Source organism: Monodon monoceros, unplaced genomic scaffold, assembly GCF_005190385.1.
Source record: "Monodon monoceros isolate NGI ecotype Baffin Bay Population unplaced genomic scaffold, NGI_Narwhal_1 Super_Scaffold_2, whole genome shotgun sequence".
In the NCBI taxonomy this organism is placed as follows: domain Eukaryota; kingdom Metazoa; phylum Chordata; class Mammalia; order Artiodactyla; family Monodontidae; genus Monodon; species Monodon monoceros.
Genome location: NW_021703776.1, coordinates 90,689,266 through 90,708,487, shown reverse-complemented (window position 1 = coordinate 90,708,487; position 19,222 = coordinate 90,689,266). Strand labels below are relative to the sequence as shown.

Sequence of the window (19,222 nt, the reverse complement as noted above, 5' to 3'; positions counted from 1 at the left end):
CTGTACATATATAGAGGCACTCTGTACATATATAGAGGCACTCTGTAACTGCTGATGATTAGGAAAGCTGGCACCTGGTAATCAAAGAGGAATTTTACAAAGAGTTTCACTGAAGCATTTCATCATGTCCTCAAATTTTAATACTGGAAAAAAGTTTATCTCTTGGTTCAACACCCTCATCTAACGAATGAGGGAACTAAAGCCCAGAGAGGCTCTATGGTTGGATAATGGCAGAGATGGGGAATATAGTCAGGTCACTGATCATTAACATCACCTAAGGAATAAAATACAGAACTTTCTCCCCTTCAAACAAATGAAGGGCTGCTTTATTTTATGTGACTGTGGACTTCGGTTAATATGGCATATGCCTTTCATTTCAATGAAAATTAAAAACTTATTTTTCTGAAAAATAGCTTTGTCCTCACCAGTAACAAAATGAAGGTTTTATAAATAAAAGTAATATGCATATGTTCATACTACTTATACTCACTCTCACAATTTACTTATTCATCTGAAAAATCTGTATTCTGATGACCTTTAGAAGCTGGAAATGCCATATCCATTCCAAAGTGACTACAAACTTTGTTTTTTCTTCATCATAATTAACATTCAGATTAAATTAGTACACAGACTTTACTTGAATAGTTTTATGTTCTGAGGCTGTGAGAAAGGGGCAGGAAAGGTAAGACAAAGATGTGTGCATAGCCTCAAATGACTTAAGGAGCCCTGTTCAAGTGTGGATTAATCTCTGGGCACCACTGCCTACATATGTCTCTCTTTGACCTTTCTTTACTTGAATATCTAGGTTTGGAATCTGAAAACTAGAATGTGTGCTTTAAGATTGGCAGATCACATATATGAAAATGGCACCTATAAGCTGCTCAAAAATAAAATTCATCTGCTTTAATCAATTTAATATTTTATAATTAAAAATTTATGAGTGACCAACACTAATGTCAAGCATCAACAAAGGGTAACATTCATTTCTATTATATAAGTCTAAACTGATAGAATTTGAAACAGGAATTCTATGTTAGTATAGGACAGAACGTAACTGATCTTGATTCAGCCTGAATCAGAGGAGTCAGGAGAGAAGCATCAGCAATATAACATAGTAAGTGAACCACAAGAGCCCAAGAGATCTAATGAAATAGGAAATTGTATTTTCTCTATGGAGAAAGGGGAGATCCCTCCCTAACTGAATCCCTTCAGCCTAGGGAGAGGAGACAGAAAATGGGCATAGATTATTGAGTTAGCACTGAGCCAGCAGGAAATAGAACCCTTCCCCATATCCTCATATGCATTCCACAGAGTGGTGTTTCTGGAATTTTTAGCATGAATTTCAGGTGTATTTCCAAGGAATTTCAGAGCCATTACCAAGGCCTTCTCAAGGGCAATAATGTTGCCTCCATTAGGTACAACTATAATCATGTCACCTTAAAAATCTTAAGAGTGACTTCCCATTACATTTCCAATAAAGTTTAAATTGCTGCCTACCACCTACCTCATCTTCCTCCACCACACCCTAAACCTTAACAGCTCTCACCTGTCAGTTCCTCTCACCTCTGGGCTTTCAGTTATGCACCTTCATTACTTGGACCTCATCTTCCCCAACCCCCATTTACTTGCTAACTCTAATTTATTCAAGTCCCTGGTTAATGAATTTCCTACTGAAAGCCTACTCCTTCAGTATGCCAGGACCCCTGTTGTCTATTTACTCCCTTAGCACTTGTTTAAGTCCTTGGTTATATGGCTCCTCGGGTGGATTGTAAGCTTCTTAAAAGACAGCACCCATGTGGCTCTTATTCGTCGTTTTTAGCCAAGTTCATAACAGTCCCTAATATTGTGACCTTTTAAAAATTAGTTGAGGGCTTCCCTGCTGGCGCAGTGGTTGAGAGTCCGCCTGCCGATGCAGGGGACACGGGTTCGTGCCCCGGTCCGGGAAGATCCCACATGCCGCGGAGCGGCTGGGACCATGAGCCACGGCCGCTGGGCCTGCGCGTCCAGGGCCTGTGCTCCGCGGCGGGAGGGGCCACAGCAGTGAGAGGCCCGCGTACCGCAAAAAAAATAAATAATTAGTTGAAGTTTAGTTCTAACATTTTGCATTCTAACTTCCATGGCTCAGAAAATCAAGAGTTAGGATGACGGTTCTCCCCTTTCCCACACTGCTCAAAAGACGCTAAGTTTCCTTTGCTAAAGCCCAAGCTGACTCTCCAATTTATTATTTCTGAGAAAGGCTGCAACGTCTTTCCAAGCCAGATCAGGAACTCTAAAGTCAGCAATTAAATGGAAGACTCTTATTTGGGAACCAAGTAACCTAGAGCCTAGTTGTTCCTATCCATGTGCTTGTACAGGTCAACTGTCCCCGAGCCTCAGTTGCCCCTTTGGAAGAAAGAAACTATCTTCCATCCGATCTTGCCTAAGGGGTAGAAGGAGTGCGGATTTCACAAAGGGATTTTCCAAGAATGAAGGCCTCCCATATGTACATATTTATCTACTACAGGCGGAAAAACTGTTGTCTGGTCACATATCGCGTTAATGTAACTCACAGTACCACCTCATTAAAGGTTTCTAGCTCAGCTCTGCAAGGCACCATTCCCCGAAGCGGCGTAGTCCTGCTCTTCAAGAAGCATCAAAAACCGGTTCCCAGAATAGCTCTCCTCCGGGAAGGAGAGTGTTGGGTAGATGCTGTGGCCTGTGACGCTACACTCTCCACCAAGGACATCTTTTTTCTTGTCCCTCTCTATTTCCGCCATTTCACTTCCTTCTGACTTTCCCCTCCACACAGGCCAAAGACAGCCAATGAAATCCTCAGGGGCGGCTCCACCCCAGGATGACTTTGCCTTCCCGCCGGTCCTCGATCTGTTTGGAGGGAACCAGAGCCTCAGAAATGAGGGCTAAGGCCAGGCGCGCTCCACCCTGCCCAGACCCGACTCTCCCTCCCTTCCCGGGAAAGGGACGCTGGAGCCCCCGGACACGGGCTTCCGTACCCGATGTGCACGGAAAGCCTTCACGAGGTACCGATAGGCCGCGGTGTGGCGATAGGGTCGGCCTGTGGCCGCGTTCAAGTAGCGCAACTCTCGGAGAAGGCCTCGCCAAGTACGCAGCGGTGACCCCAAGGCCGCCATTTTCCCGTCGTCCGAGCCTGGCGCGGGACGGCGCCCTACTCCCCTCTTACTCCCTCACCACCCCCTTGCTCAGTCGCTTAATGGTACGGTCGGAACCAGACTGCCGGCTCCCCCTATCGACTGCAGGACAGTGGAATGTCTCACTTCCCTTCTTTGCGGAGCGTTATTAATCGAACACCGAGCGGCGTCCTAAGGTGTTAAGACAAAAGCAAACGAAAGCCGAGTGTAACTGAAGAGCCTGGAGAAAGGCCGGGCAAGGGAAAAGAAGGTCCTAGTTCCTTTCCTGACTGCGTCATTTCAGACGCCATTCGCTGACAGACCGCTGACTCTGGAGAAAATGAGGGCATGTCGGAAGTGGGTGTCAATTTGAAATAGAAAACTTTGAGAAGATTTTATGTCTAGAGGGGATGTCGAAATTCAACGTGCTGACTTAGCAGAAATCTTAATGGGGTTACGGCTCAGAAGAAGGAAATGGGAGTATGTTGATTCTCGCAAACTGTAGCCTAACACCTAGAAAAACCACGCATACATTTTCCATAAGTTAGCATTTTTCGCTATAATTGTTTAAGAAGGGGGAAAGGTAAAAAGTTTTATTATTTTAAAGGCAAAAGTACAATCACCCCAGATGGGACTCGAACCCACAATCCCTGGCTTAGGAGGCCAATGCCTTATCCATTAGGCCACTGGGGCTTCGATGAATAATGTGCTCAAACAACGTATTCAGTTTTTTTCCTCCTTGGTACGTCATCGTCATCTCAGTTTCTTTTTAACCTATCCTAGGAAACTACACTTAGTACCATTAATGAGGTGCGAGGCATGCTGGGAGTTGTAGTTAAGAGAACAAATATCCGCCTCACAACTCCAAAGGTTTTACCCTCGAAGCAGCACCGATGCGCCGGACAGAGATCGGGCACGCGCACGGTTTTGCGTACGCGTTTCCTACGCGGTAGCTCCCGCGCCTGCGCAAAAGCGCGCATACGACGTCGCGGAGCCGAGTGCACTGGGCACGCTAGCCGAATCTCCCAGATTCGCCCGCTGAGCTTGTGCTTCGCTGGGTTTTCACCGGAAACAGCCGGCCCCTTCCGGTGTTGCGGCTTTCCGGCCTTGGCTTGGCTGCATCCTGCCATTAGGTGGCGTGCGTGGCGGTCATTTTGTTTCCGGTTGAAACACAGGCCATTTCCGCAGAGCAAGTGGCCAGTTAGAAACGGTTATCTTACCTTCTGAATTGGCAGGTTAGTGGTAACCATGGGATAGCAGGGAATTAGAATTAGTTAATTCACTAGGAATTAGTTAATTATAAACAACTAGGAGTTAATTTTCTCTTTCTTTTCCTATTTGAATAAATTGGACAAGTCACTTCTGAGTCTCAGCCGACTAACCCCTTGCTTAAAATCTCGCAGTGGCTCCCCGTTGCCCGTAAGGTAAATTTCAGACCACTGGACCCTACGTAAATTGACCCTTGCCTGTGTCTTAACCTTCATCTCCTCTCACCCTCTGCTCAGTGTAGCCGAACTTCTCTGTCTTCCTCTCCACATTTTTTAAATAGATTTATTTAATTAATTTTATTTGTTTTTGGCTGCATTGGGTCTTTGTTGCTGCATGCGGTCTTTCTCTAGTTGCGGCGAGCGGAGGCTACTCTTCGTTGCGGTGCGCGGGCTTTCATTGTGGTGGCTTTTCTTGTGGAGCACGGCCTCTAGGCGCGCGGGCTTCAGTAGTTGTGGCTTGCGGGCTCAGTAGTTGTGGCTCGCAGGCTCTAGAGTGCAGGTTCAGTAGTTATGGCACACGGGCTCAGTAGTTGTGGCTCATGGGGTCTAGAGTGCAGGCTCAGTAGTTGTGGCACACGGGCTCAGTAGTTGTGGCTCGCGGGCTCTAGAGCACAGGCTCAGTAGTTGTGGCACACGGGCTTAGTTGCTCTGCAGCATGTGGGATCTTCCAGGACCAGGCAAGCCCCCCCTCCACATTTTGTGTTATTCCCTTTGCGTGAATCTTAACCATTCGCATTAATATTCCTATTCACCTTTCGGGCTTCAAGTTTCCTCGGGAAGTCTAGGTCAGACACTCCTCCAGGCCCTTATGGTCAGCATGGCAAAGTTAAAATGATTCACTTCACCTCCTGTGGGCTCCTCTAGATTCTCTATGTAATCTTACCTTTTACGAGTTATATCACCTGTGTCTCAGCTTCATCATCTTCCTCACAAGCCAAGATGCAACTGCGCAGACTCCGGACTCCCCATTCTCATGGGGCTCTCTTCATAGGTCCCTCTCAGTGTTCACCAGCTCTAGCTGTGCCAACTTTGATCAATTTTTCACGTGGGCTGGAATCCTGACACTTCCAGAATCAACTCAAGAGTAAACCAGTATGACTTAATGTGAATGAATCGATCTCTCCCTGTCACACTCATAAAAATATTCATTTTATCACCCTGTAATTCACAAGTGTCTGATATTTAAAAGGCAAATATGCAGGGAGTTAAGAAGAATGCTGTCAGCTATTTTCCCCTTAGTAGAAATTTGTTTATCCAACTTTCCAAGATGTAGCAAATTTAAGCCAGCTCTGAGGAAGTGGGAGAATTAATTGGAAGTAGGTTTTCAATAACTGTTGATACGTTATGATAAGGGGCAATAAGACATAATTCTGAGTTCCTTTTTACTGAACTGCAGAGAGACTCTTTTCTTCCGTTTTTACACTAAAGCAAGAGTAAATAGATAATCATAAAATGTTAGCTCTATGTAGCCACTAGTCACCAAAGGTGGCCCCCCAAGACCTTCCCCTTTCATACATATGATGCTTCTTACATCAAGAGGTGAGGCTTATTACTCATCCTACTCACCCCTCCCACACTTGAAAGCCAGCTTAGGCTGGCTTTGTGACCAGATTTAACTAAAATAGAATGTTCTGGGACTTCTCTGGAGTCCCAGGCCTTAAAACTGGCAACTTTCACAATCTGCTTCTTATCTAACTACTATGCTGTGAAAACCCCACGGCCCATGAAGAGTCCTGAAATACGCCAAGCTGACCTCTCAGCTGACAGCATGAATTATCATGTTCAGTGAGCCATCTTGAGTGTCCCAATCCAGTGGCACCCCCAAATGACTACAGTCTCAACCAATGTCATATGGAGCAGAGAACTGCCCAGCTAAACCCAGTCAACCCAAAGAAACATTAAAGATAATAAAATGGCTGTCTGGGAATAAATTCCACTAAATTTTAGAATTACTGTGTGTCAACAGAAAACCAAATCACTCTAGAAAAGTTCTTAGAGGCAATTTAGCCAAACTTCATAATTTTGCAACTTTGGAAAATTTTTATATTCCTAGTGCAGGGCTACATACCCAAAGCCCTACAGAAGAGAGCAGGCAGGTAAACAAGAGTGAATCAGGCAGGTGGGTTCCTACCTCCTGCACAGGAGCTAGACTTTTCAGCTCTATCTAGTTGCAAGTAGGAATGTGGTTAGTGTTGCCAGAGCTTCTGATTTTTCAAGAGAAGTTGTAAATCCAGAATTTTTATGCAATGCCCCTTTAAGTGTTAGCAATCAGTTAAAAACACTACTGTCTGTCCAACAAAACATTTCTGTTGACCTTATATAACCTAGGGTTGCCAGGGTTCAAACTATGTCCTGGGGCACTTCACAGGCGACCCTCACCACAATCCTATGAGGTAGTACTCGGATTTTACCTACTTAGAAATGTGGGAACAAGCTCAGGGCAGTTTCTTGGTTTAGCCAGCCTTACTAACTGCTCAGTGATAAGGCTGGTATTTGACCTCAGGCAATCTAACTCCAAAGCCTATTTTTTAAACTTAAAAAAAATTTTATAGCAGAAAAGGGATTTTTATTAAAAAGATACTGGGTGATCCTCAGAACTTCCTGGTAAGGCTAGACACTAGGCTTAGAAGCTACATAGGCAAGAAACCTCACCTAAAAGTCTGTCCCAGATCTGGTTCAGTGAAAACACCAGCAGGCACAGTCGCTGCAGTTGCAGTGCTAACACAGTGACACTGGACAGGGGCTGGACAATGGCATCAAAGCTGTTGCTCCAGGACACTGGCAGTAGCTGGCTCCTCTGCTTCCACTTGTGCCGGAATAGATTAAGTCATTACCTAAGAGTCAGAGTTCTGGGCTGAGTACTTCTAATTAGCATGGCCTGGGTTATGTTCCCATGTTGTTCGGGGGAGGCTGGGAAAGCAAATATTTTGTCATTCGATGAATTTTTATTAAGCACCTGCTGTGAGGCAGGCATTTCCAGATGCTAGGGAAAGCACAAGTAGAAGAGTTCTACTCATGAAGCTTCCATTCTAGAAAGGGGCAGACAGACAATAATCACGTAAACAAGCAAAACATAAAATTTATCAAATGGTGATGAATGCTATGAAGACAAAGAAAGCCAGGGGCCAGGGATTGAGACCTGCTAATGCATTCTGGGAGGTCCTTACTGATAAGGTGACATTTGAGCACAGACCCAAATGACCTGCAGAATCTGCACCTTCAGGGTGTGTGTGTGTGTGTGTGTGTGTGTGCGTGGGGAAGTGCCCACACTTTAAGTAGAGAGACCCTACCTCCAGTCTCCACCCACTGTGAGGCCACCATTATTCTGTCCTTCAAGCTCTGGGAGGGTACAGGAGGAGTTCTGGGACAAGTTTTCTATGCCCAGTGAAACTGTAGGAACAGACCCTGAAGGTCCAGTCTTAACACTGCAACTATAGCAGTGACTAGCTAGCTACCTGGCCATGAGCTTGGGAATCTGGGGGAAATTTTGGTGGGAAAGAGCCAGGACTAATGAAAGCGGGTGTATCTGAGAGTAGACGTTTGTAGGCACTCGCTTCCATCAATCGTGATTCTAGAGATGGCGTGTCTCAAGGCAGTGATTTCTAAACTTCTTTGATTGTGTATCCACTGTGGTAAAAATCCTGTGCCTCCCCCTTTGTATTTATTTTTAAATTATATACATGTACTATTGATTCAATGTAGTAGATACATTTAAAACATGCACAAAATAGAAATAAAACGTATATTTTAAAAAAGAAAAACAATATTTTGAAAATATTTTTATTTTATTTATTAACAGTAAAAAAGTACTAATTTCTCTCAGTAAAGAAAGATTATTATTCTTTATTTTATTGAAAATGCAATGTAATACAGTATATTATTTTGAAAATCTTGGTTTAACACATCATTTGGGGCAACAAAATCACATAGTGATAAAACATTTCTAAACATCCATTTTCAAATTTCTTCACTGCATGAGTTTCTTTTAAAAAGGCAGTCAGTGCCTCACTTAGCTTTAAAATATCACTTTTAGCTTAAAAGGACCCATTAAGTATGTTCATTTCTTTCAGAAGATCAGCTATGCACCTGTATCCATCAGGGCTCAGTCAGAAAAAGAGAAACCACTGCAGGCTTTTCAAGCAGAAAGGAACTGAGTGCAGGGCATTCAATTCAGTAGACGCTTGACGGCACTATTAGAAGAGCTGCAGGAGTTAAGGAAAGCTGCCACTAACGTTCAGCAGTTCAGAGTATTGGGAGGTTGCTGCTATCACCTAGGTCAGAAAAATGCAGGTCCCCCCACTGCTGATCAGAGCTGGTCCCCAAGTACTCACATAGGGGCTGATAGGAGATTACTTGGGAGCTACGGCAGAACTTTAAGTCTCCCACGGCCTGCCCGTTTTGCTAGGTGCTGCCAGAAGAAAAAACATCACTTTTTCCTCCCACCTACAAAATACCACATGAATACATCTAGCAGAAAGAAATCACATCCAGAACCTTGAAGGCAAGGAGTTTGGGAATGTTTCCATAAATCTAGCCCCTGTAATACATAAGGATATGGGAATGAATGCTGGCTGCCAAAAACCAGACTGCAGACCACACAGCACCATACTCCTCATACCCTCTTGTCATCACAGAGGAGGACAGCAAATGAGAAACACTTGCCTCTTTTGTAAAAGAAAAATAGGTAATTTTTAAGTTTGACAACTCTTGTAAATACTTTTCAGCAAGATAATCATTCCATCTGTGTAGTTTACAGATTTTTATGTCGTTTACTTCCCATTACATAGTAGTTTCTGCCATTTAAATGTCTTACTCTTAAGCAAATTAACCTTACTGATAACATCCTGTAGCATATAGACTGCAGTACATTATAATACTCAGAAGTAGAGGTGACTATTCCCCAGCAAGCTGGACTTGCTAGATACAAGCAGAGAGCAATTTATTCCTCCTTCCACTGCTGCTTGTGGATTTCTTCCTCTCCGGCATGAAATCGTGGGTGGCTCACACAGCTTTCCTAGGAAATAACAGGACAGTTGGCTTTTTTTTTTTTTTTCCCTTTGGTTTTAAAAAAGTCCAGTTGGTTTAACATTAAAACTCCAAACGTCATTGCATAACTCTCCCCATTGTCAGCTGAGGCTGCCACAGGGTGAAAAATAGGCAGTTAGGGCAGTAGGACACGTCCCACCTACTCTTCTGCTCTTCAAAGGCAACCTCTTCCTGGAACAATCTAGACTTGTATAAACAGAAAGCAACTTTGTTTTCTCATGAGCGCCCCTACACACTTGCTGTAATGATTTGTTCTTATGGTTGGATGAAGTTTACAGCTTTACTCTTTTAGGTGACAAACAGATTAAAGAGTTATCATGATCATTTTAAGAACAGTCTCTTTTTTCTGGGTATGAACAAGTCTCATCCAGGATCAGATCAAAACTTCAAATGTCAGTTAATTTAACATTTCTCTCCTCCTCCAGTCTGGAAATGTGAAGGAGAACGGGGGTCAGGATCAGTGTCATTTCTGTTTCTCACTACCTCTTGCCCCCTTGCTGGCTGCTCTTCCAGGCCTGTGGGCCGGTTACAGCAAGGGAAAGAAGAAAGAGGTAAGGTCTTACTTTGTTGGTAGAGATAAGCTGGTGTCCGTATCCTCCGGGAGCAGCAGATTCCAGTGTTGCTTCTTTTTTTTTATAGGTTCTCAATAGTTTCTCCTTCTCTGGGGATCTCTCAGCTGTAGTTCCCTTGTAGGCCATGCCTTCTCTAGTTACTTAGAATTCCTGCCCCGGCCCCTTAGTTTCCAGGAGGCTCCCCTCCTGGATGAGGTCATTCCATCCGTCCAGGTGTTCCCTTTGGCTGGGTTCCTTCTTAAAATGACCAAATCTGGCTCCCTTTCTTGAGAACCACATCAGGCCCACAGGAACTCGGAAACTTTGGGAGTGTAAACCATTCCCATTGCAGCCTTCTCTCCTTTTCTGTCTTCTCCAGGAGCTAGCCACCTACTCCTCATTTGTCTTTAGACTTTTAGGAGTGAGTCAGACACCAGTTTCTGTGTCCCTCATACTCCACAGGATGTGTCACGCTCTCCCAATGGTCCTCTAGAAGCCTTCTCATTTGGCATGGGGTGAAGAGGAAGCACCTCCACCCTCTCCTGCTTGGGGAGCAGAAGGGAAACGTCCAGCATACTGACAGCTGCTTCCAAAGGAATCTTCTCACATTCTCTCACAGAGCCTGAAGGTGGGTGCCGAGCTCTTCCTTCCTAGCACTGAGCCAGTGCTTCCCAGTATCTAGTTCACAATCTCTTAGCATGTGGTGCACAGGTGATCTAGCTCCTTTTCCCTTTAGAATGTGGATGGACTTGGCACCTACTGTTTTGTTCTCAGCCTTTGGGGTTTCTGGTGAAACTGACACAGAAAGATTCCCACTTTAGTAAATGAAGTTACCACTGTCAAACCCTCCTTATGGAACTCCTGCTCTTTCAGCAGGACACCTGATGCACTGCAGGCAGCATGGGACAGTCTGACTTGTGAACTGGACTGTGTGAATGTACAGTTACTATAGAACTTTTTGATATTTACATATTAATTATTAAGTATAATCTTATATTATATTAAATTTTAATATTATGTGTTTATATAGAGATATAACTATTTTTATAGAACCTATATATAAGACTTTTGTTTTTTACATTATGGAAGATTAGATGTGCAGAGAAATCTCTCTCCATATAAAACACAAAGTCCTGGGTGAAATTTTAACAAACATAAAAATATATATTTTTAAGTTTGACTGAGCTGACAGTAAAGGAAGCCAGAACAACCGAGGTCAGAAAAAAGGAGGTAAGTGAGCAATAAAAGCAACATTTGCCCTGAAGATATCTGCTCACTCCTGGTGGCCTACAGTCTAGATTTTAATTTGCCTCAGGCAGTCCAAAGGAAAGAAAGCCTCAGAGCAGCATGGTAGGAGGTCAGATCATAAACTCTTGCAAAATGATGGAGCTCCCAACAATTGACCTTATTGCTGGGAATGAAAAAAATATCCCTGACCTCACCAAGAGGAGACTTATCTGTCTCAACCTCAGCTCAGGGTTGGGTGGCAGGGTAGGGAACCTTCTACAAGAATTCTTAACCACCAGCAGTAACCACTCAAATACATTTGTGGCTGAAAGTCCTCCTGTCTGTGTGTCCTTGAAATCCTTAAGCTGAGCATTTAGTTTGAAGTGGTCCTGGGTTGGTAATGTTCCTAGAAGCCTGGAAGAAGCAAACTCAAATACTCTTTTAGAGGAACGCACTTTAAAACAAGGCCTCAAAGAATGCCCAAAGCCAAAGTGCAGGGATATATAATAAAAAATCACCACACACATGCAGAAATAAGCCAGTATAAGCAAGTTAGTGGAAAACAATAAACTGTAGGATTGGACCTACAGTTTGGTTCAAGGTCTGACTCTGGTGCCTGGGACCTTGTGGGTCTGATGCTCCCAACCCACTAAGCATATGCTAGGGCCCTGACCTTGGCCTCGCCCCTTCGTATATATCACTAGCTGAGAAAGCTGCTAAACCCAAGAAAAAACAGGCTCACACCTGAAAATAATGAGATACTTGAGGAGTATAATCACAACAAAGAGACAATTAATGGAACATACCCTAATAGACAAACCAGAATGGAACAACACAGATGAAGAACTTAAAATAAGCATAATAAAGATCCTCACAAAGAGGCTAATAATAAGGAACAAGCAGTTACACAGAACCAAATGGAAATATATATGAAACATGTAATAGCTGAACAAACCCAACAGACTGGATAAAAACAATGGCTAGCTAGCTGAAAAATGAATAATAATCTAGATCAGCTCAAGGAATTTTCCTAGAAGGTACTAGAAAGAGATGGAAAATATGAAAGAACATTTAAGGGATAATAATAATGTCAATATCTGTACAATATGAATCCCAGTAAGAGAGAAAATGGATTTAGGGAAGAGATATTTAAAGAAATCATAAGTAAGAACTTTAAAAAAATGAAAGATAAAAAGGACTCCATTTCAAAGATCTCATGGAGTACCAAATGGAATAAATATGGAAAAACCAAAACTTCGACACATTACAGTGAAATTTAAGAACATTAAAGACAAAAACAAAACTCTAAAAGCTTCTGGAGAGAAGCAGCAGATAGTTCACAAAAGAATAAGAATTAGATTGACATTAGTCTTCCTAAAAGACACTGGAGACAAAGAAAACAATGAAGTTATATATTCTAAGTGATGAAGGAAAATAACTTAGAATATTATACCCAGCTAAACTGTTACTTAAATGTAAGGATGGAAAGATGATACATTCAGACATACAAGGCCTTAGAAAGTTTACAGCACAAAGGGTCTCTTTGAAACCTCTCCTGCTAAGTGAAATAAGTCAGACAGAGAAAGACATATACTGTATAATATCACTTATATGTGGAATCTAAAAAATACAACAAACTAACTACCATATGACCCAGCAATCCCACTACTGGGCATATACCCTGAGAAAGCCATAATTCAAAAAGAGTCATGTACCAAAATGTTCATTGCAGCTCTATTTACAATAGCCCGGAGATGGAAACAACCTAAGTGTCCATCATTGGATGAATGGATAAAGAAGATGTGGCACATATATAAAATGGAATATTACTCAGCCATAAAAAGAAATGAAATTGAACTATCTGTAATGAGTTGGATAGACCCAGAGTCTGTCATACAGAGTGAAGTAAGTCAGAAAGAGAAAGACAAATACCATATGCCAACACATATATATGGAATTTAAGAAAAAAAAATGTCATGAAGAACCTAGGGGTAAGACAGGAATAAAGACACAGACCTACTAGAGAATGGACTTGAGGATATGGGGAGGGGGAAGGGTGAGCTGTGACAAAGCGAGAGAGAGGCATGGACATATATACACTACCAAACGTAAGGTAGATAGCTAGTGGGAAGCAGCCGCATAGCACACGGAGATCAGCTCGGTGCTTTGTGACCACATGGAGGGGTGGGATAGGGAGGGTGGGAGGGAGGGAGACGCAAGAGGGAAGAGATATGGGAACATATGTATATGTATAACTGATTTACTTTGTTATAAAGCAGAAACTAACACACCATTGTAAAGCAATTATACTCCAATAAAGATGTAAAATAAATTAATAAAATACAACAAACTAGTGAATATAATAGAAAAGAAGATCACAGATATAGAGAACAAACTAGTGCTTAAAAATGGGGAGGGGAAATGGGGGAGAGGTAACATTAGGGGTAGGGGATTAAGAGGTACAAACTATTAGGTATAAAATAAGCTACAAGGATATATTGTACAACATGGGGAATACAGTCAATATTTTATAATAGTAATAAATGGGGTATAACCTTTAAAAATTATGAATCACTATATTGTACACTGTAACTTATATAATATTGTCCATCAACTACACTTCAATAAGAAAAATAATAAAAAATATAAAATATAAAAAAAGAAAGAAAACTCTCCTGGGAAAAGTACCTTTATATATTTAATATACTAATATAAGTAAATTATACTTAATACACTACATACTTAATAAGCATATGAAAAGATGCCCAAAACCATTAGTCATTACGGAAACGCAAATCTAAAGGATGAGATATCACTTTATACCAAGCAGGATAGCTATAACCAAAAAAAAAAAAAGGAAGCTAACAAGTGCTGGTGAAGATGTAGAGAAATTTAACCTCTTATACATTTTTGGTGGAAATGTAAAACGATCCAGCTACTGTGGGAAACGGCTTGGTGGTTCCTCAAAAAATTAAACATAGAGTTACCATATGACCCAGGAATTCCACTCCTAGGTATACACCCAAAAGAACTGAAGACATATATCCTACAAAAACTTGTACACAAATGTTCATAGCAGCATTATTCATAATAATCAAAAAGTGGAAACAGCCCAAGTGTCCATACTAATGAATGGATAAATAAAAATATAATATATTCATACAATGGAATATTATTCAGGATATAGATAGCTGGGATATTAAATTTAATATTAGGGCAAAAACACATCATAAAGAAAAATGAGCGACATTATATATTGGTGAAAAGAACAATAGATCAGAAAGATATAACTAAAAATGGAACTACCATACGACCCAGCAATCCCACTACTGGGCATATACCCTGAGAAAACCATAATTCAAAAAGAGTCATGTACCACAATGTTCACTGCAGCTCTATTTACAATAGCCAGGACCTAAGTGTCCACGGACAGATGAATGGATAAAGAAGATGTGGCACATATATACAATGGAATATTACTCAGCCATAAAAAGAAACGAAATTGAGTTATTTGTAGTGAGGTGCATGGACCTAGAGTCTGTCATACACAGTGAAGTTAAGTCAGAAAGAGAAAAACAAATACCGTATGCTAACACATATATATGGAATCTAAAAAAAAAAAAAAAAATAGTGGTTCTGAAGAACCTAGGGACAGGACGGGAATAAACATGCAGATGTAGAGAATGGACTTGAGGACATGGGGAGGGGGAAGGGTAAGCTGGGACGAAGTGAGAGACTGGCATGGACATATATACACTACCAAATGTAAAATAGATAGCTAGTGGGAAGCAGCCGCATAGCACAGGGAGATCAGCTCGGTGCTTTGTGACCACCTAGAGGGGTGGGATAGGGAGGGTGGGAGGGAGATGCAAGAGGGAGGGGATATGGGGATATACATATGCATATAGCTGATTCACTTTGTTATAAAGCAGAAACTAACACACCATTGTAAAGCAATTATACTCCAATAAAGATGTTAAAAAATATATATATAACCAAAACTATAACATTGTAAATCAACTATATTTCAATTTAAAAAAAAGAAAAGATACAACCATAATGAACTCAATAAAACTCATGGTTCCTTGAAAAGCTAATAAGAACAAACCTCTGCCAAGACTGAATAAGAAAAAGGGAGACGATGCACATAAACAAAACAGAGAATGAGAACAGGAAAACAAATACAGATACAACAGAGTTTATAAGAATAAAAAATATTATGAATACATTTCTAAGAAATTTTCTGCAAGTGGGTTGATTGTACATAGGTGTTATAGGAAAAGCACTTGACATAATTCAAATCATACTTATGATCAAGATTTCCAGAAAATTAGGAATAGAATTTACTTCATAAAAACTATAAACCAGAAATATAGAATAAATGCTATACTTAATGGAGAAAATTTAGATATTTTCCCGTTAAGATAAGAAACAAAGATGGGAACTCCCTGGCAGTCCAGTGGTTAGGACTCAATGCTTGCACTGCCGTGGGCCCAGGTTCAATCCCTGGTCGGGGAACTAAGATCTCACAAGCCGTGCAGTGTGGCCAAAAAAAAAAAAAAAGAAGGAAACAAAGATGGCATTTTCACAACTACTGTCTGACATAGTACTTATTAAAGAGTCTAATACTCTAAAATAAGACATAAAAAGTGAAAAAAACTGGGAGAGATTAAACTGCCATTATTTGTAGAGTGTATGATTAACTCAGTTGAAAAGTTAATAAAATAATCAGACAAGTTATTAGAATAAGAGAGTACAGCAAAGTTGCTGGATACAAACGCAACTTGTGAAAATCAACAGCATACCCCGATCCTAGCAAAAGTCACTAGAAAACATAATAGAGATTAACATACCATACTTAAAATCTACAACTATAAAGTACCTAGAAATCCATACACAAACAATACCTTTACAGAGGAAATTTAAAAGCTTTACTAGAAGACATGAAAGAGGATTTAAATAAATGAAGAGATATACCATGAATGAGGTAGTTTAACGTTAAAGATTCCATTCTTTGTAAACTACAAATTAAATTCAATCCTAATAAATATTTCAGCTAGATTTTTTGAATGGAACTTGGAGATTTTATTCTAAAATTTATTTAGAAGAGTAACAATTCACGATTAGTTGAGTGAACATGGAGGAACAAAGAGGGAGACTCTGCCTACTAAATATTAAGGGAGACTATAAGTCTATACTGGTATGGAAATAAAAAGAACAATGGAATGGAACTGAGCTCAGAATAGACCATTGCATATATGAGTATTTGACATATGATAAAAATGGCACCAAAAATTAATGGGAGAAATACTGACTTACTAAATGGTGCTGGGAAAAAACTGGCCCGCTAAATGAAGAAAAATAAAGCTGGACCCCTACATTATACAAGGTATAATGGACAACAGAAGGATTCTAAATGAAAAACCGAATATTCAAAGGAATGTAGGAGGATATCTTTGTGATCTAGGGGAAGGGAAGTATTTCATAACAAACCCCTCAAAACATAAATTAGACAAAAAATGACTATTAAAAAGGGTTTTCTGGTCAATAATGGATGGCATAGGCAAAGTTAAAAAGACAGGTAATAGACTAAAACATCTGACATATCTGAAACTGTTAAGAGATTATTATCACAACAAAAAGATGAAAATGCAATAGAATGAGAAGAGATGAACAGGCAATTCGCAGACTCCCTATAGCTTTTCTCATGGTAATAAGGAATTGGAGACACCCTAGGTATCCACCTCTAGGAGGACGGACATGCAGAAAGTGGTGGACGCATATGAAATACTATGCAACACGTAGGATGTACAGAGAGCAACATGGACCAATATAAGTGAGAAAAGTAGAAAAGAGCACAATTTATAGCACAGGACCGTTTATATAAATTAAAATTGCATACACACAAAATAACACTACAAGTTACAGAAGAAAGCATGCATAACAAGGGGCACATATTAAAAGAGTAAGGGTGGGTACCTTTGGGACAGAGGGAATGGGGACTAAGGCAGGAAGGAGAAACCTAATTTATAATAAAACGAGGGAATGAGATCTTGTATTAAGTGATGAAAACCACGTGCTATGGATTGAGGCACATGATTAGCGCACTGCTTTGCATTTGAGGTACAATAAAGCAGAAGTAAACTATATACAACACATACTAACATACAGTTTGGAAATGCAGCAGCCAATTGGCTATGAAGGGAGAGGCAGTAGTTGTCAGAGGGCTACCTGTGAAACCTGACACTTCGAATGCCAGGGCAGAGACAGATGGCTGGCTCTTGGTGACACTGAATCAGTCGATAAAGCTTCACCTAAACTAGGTTTACCTCTAGACGGCTCACTTACATGAATCGAAAGATTCCCTTAACTGTTTTGTTTAACAGACTTCATTTTTAGAGCAGTCTTCCTTTACGTTTTATGCCAGGGGTTTGACACCTGCAATGAAAGAATTTTAACTGATACTTATCCACTCCTGTACTTTTAAATATATATATATATTTCTTAAGATTTTTTTAAAACACTGGTTTCACTTCTATATTTGGGGAAATTAGGAGAGCAAGAGGAAGCACGAATTTAAGAAGAAAAAGGCAGAAAAGAGACAGAATAATAGTAGCCACCATTCATTAGCTCTTCTTATGTGCTAGGCACTATGCTAGGTGCTTTCCATATCTTGTCTCTAATTCAACAACAAACCCCACCACTGGAAATTATCCCTGCAGAAATGAGGAAACAGGCTGAAAGGAGATCCACATCTTGTCTAAAGTGCCACAGCTTCATAATGGGGACCTGAGAACCCAAGTCTGTTTAATGTCAGCCTGTTCTGCATGCCGTGTCACCCTACTAGAAAAACGATAGTGGGAAATAGTGGAAGGTCGACACAGGGACACAGAAGAGGTAACTATACACAGAGACAGAGAAAACAAGCCATGTCAAGGCACATACTGATGAGGAAGAGCAATCTTACTAGATGACACCTGCATCAGAAGGGCTGTCACTGTCCTTTGAAAAGCTCACAATCCCACCTGCAAGCTAACGCAACCCTTCGTGCACCTAGAAGCAGTTCCTTTACTTCCAATTTTCAAAACTGTTTTAGAAAATATTTATTTTCTCAAGTATTCCTCAAAGCTTTACATGGATATGAAGCGATGCCACAGATTCCAGACACCAACTTTCAGATCTGGAATGTTAGTCACTATCATCCATCACAAAACGAACTTTTGACTGTTGGTTTGACATGCAAATACCTACAGGATATCACAATGTAACCTGTGATAGTTACCTAACTGCCCATTAATGGATACAATAAATTATGGTACTATAACTATGGAATACTATGAGCTGTCAAAAAGTACAAGACAGACCTCTATGTACTGTGTGGAATAATCTCCAAGATAATAGAGAAAAAAATGCTAGGTATGGGAGAGCAGATATGTACACTAAATTTATGGTCAAAGGTCAGATGCATATTTATACTTTTAACTGGAGAAATTGGTAGCAGTGGTTGGTCTGAGGGAGGAAAATGGAGCCACGGGTAGGAAAGATGCTTTGCGTTCACTGCATAATCATGTATTTGGTACTTTTTTTCTTGTTAACTAAGTGCAAGAATAATCTTCCAGAAAAATCTTTACTTTAAATCAAGCAGTTCAGGTGTCTTCCTTCTAAGCCAGATCCAATTCTGGGATCTAGCAGGGTCTGACTGGAAGAAATAAATTATTTTCTTTTCCCTCTCCCAGTGATGAGACAGCAAGAGGCTCCTTCCCATTTCTTTCCCCTTTTCCTCAACTAAGTCCACCTACTGTTTCTTAAAAAAAACCCCAAACCAAAAAACTTGCTCACGTTATCCATGTTCATTGAAAATACATTTAAGTAAAATGATAAAGATAAAAGCATTCATTTCACCAATCTTTGTATTTTGGCGTGTATGTCCCTCCATATATTTCTTTCTGTGCCTATCTATGTGCATTAACACTTATAACTGCTCTTTTATTTAATACATGGACAT

At 40.8% G+C, this 19,222-nt stretch overlaps 2 protein-coding genes and 1 non-coding gene across 3 annotated transcripts in view; all 3 read right to left on the bottom strand.

Moving 5' to 3' along the window:
* FMC1 (formation of mitochondrial complex V assembly factor 1 homolog) overlaps positions 1 to 3,204 on the bottom strand; it is a 3,775-nt gene extending 571 nt beyond the window's left edge. The window contains exon 1 of the mRNA XM_029233122.1: positions 2,991 to 3,204. Coding sequence (XP_029088955.1) covers positions 2,991 to 3,128 — 138 coding nt within the window. The 5' untranslated portion in view covers positions 3,129 to 3,204. The remainder of the gene's footprint in view (positions 1 to 2,990) is intronic.
* A 541-nt stretch (positions 3,205 to 3,745) lies between these two features.
* TRNAR-CCU lies at positions 3,746 to 3,818 on the bottom strand. Its single transcript has one exon. It is a non-coding gene; the product is annotated as a tRNA-Arg (tRNA).
* Positions 3,819 to 9,192: 5,374 nt separating this feature from the next.
* UBN2 (ubinuclein 2) overlaps positions 9,193 to 19,222 on the bottom strand; it is an 88,120-nt gene continuing 78,090 nt past the window's right edge. The window contains exon 15 of the mRNA XM_029233360.1: positions 9,193 to 10,785. Within this exon, the coding sequence (XP_029089193.1) occupies positions 10,747 to 10,785 (39 nt within the window). The 3' untranslated portion in view covers positions 9,193 to 10,746. The remainder of the gene's footprint in view (positions 10,786 to 19,222) is intronic.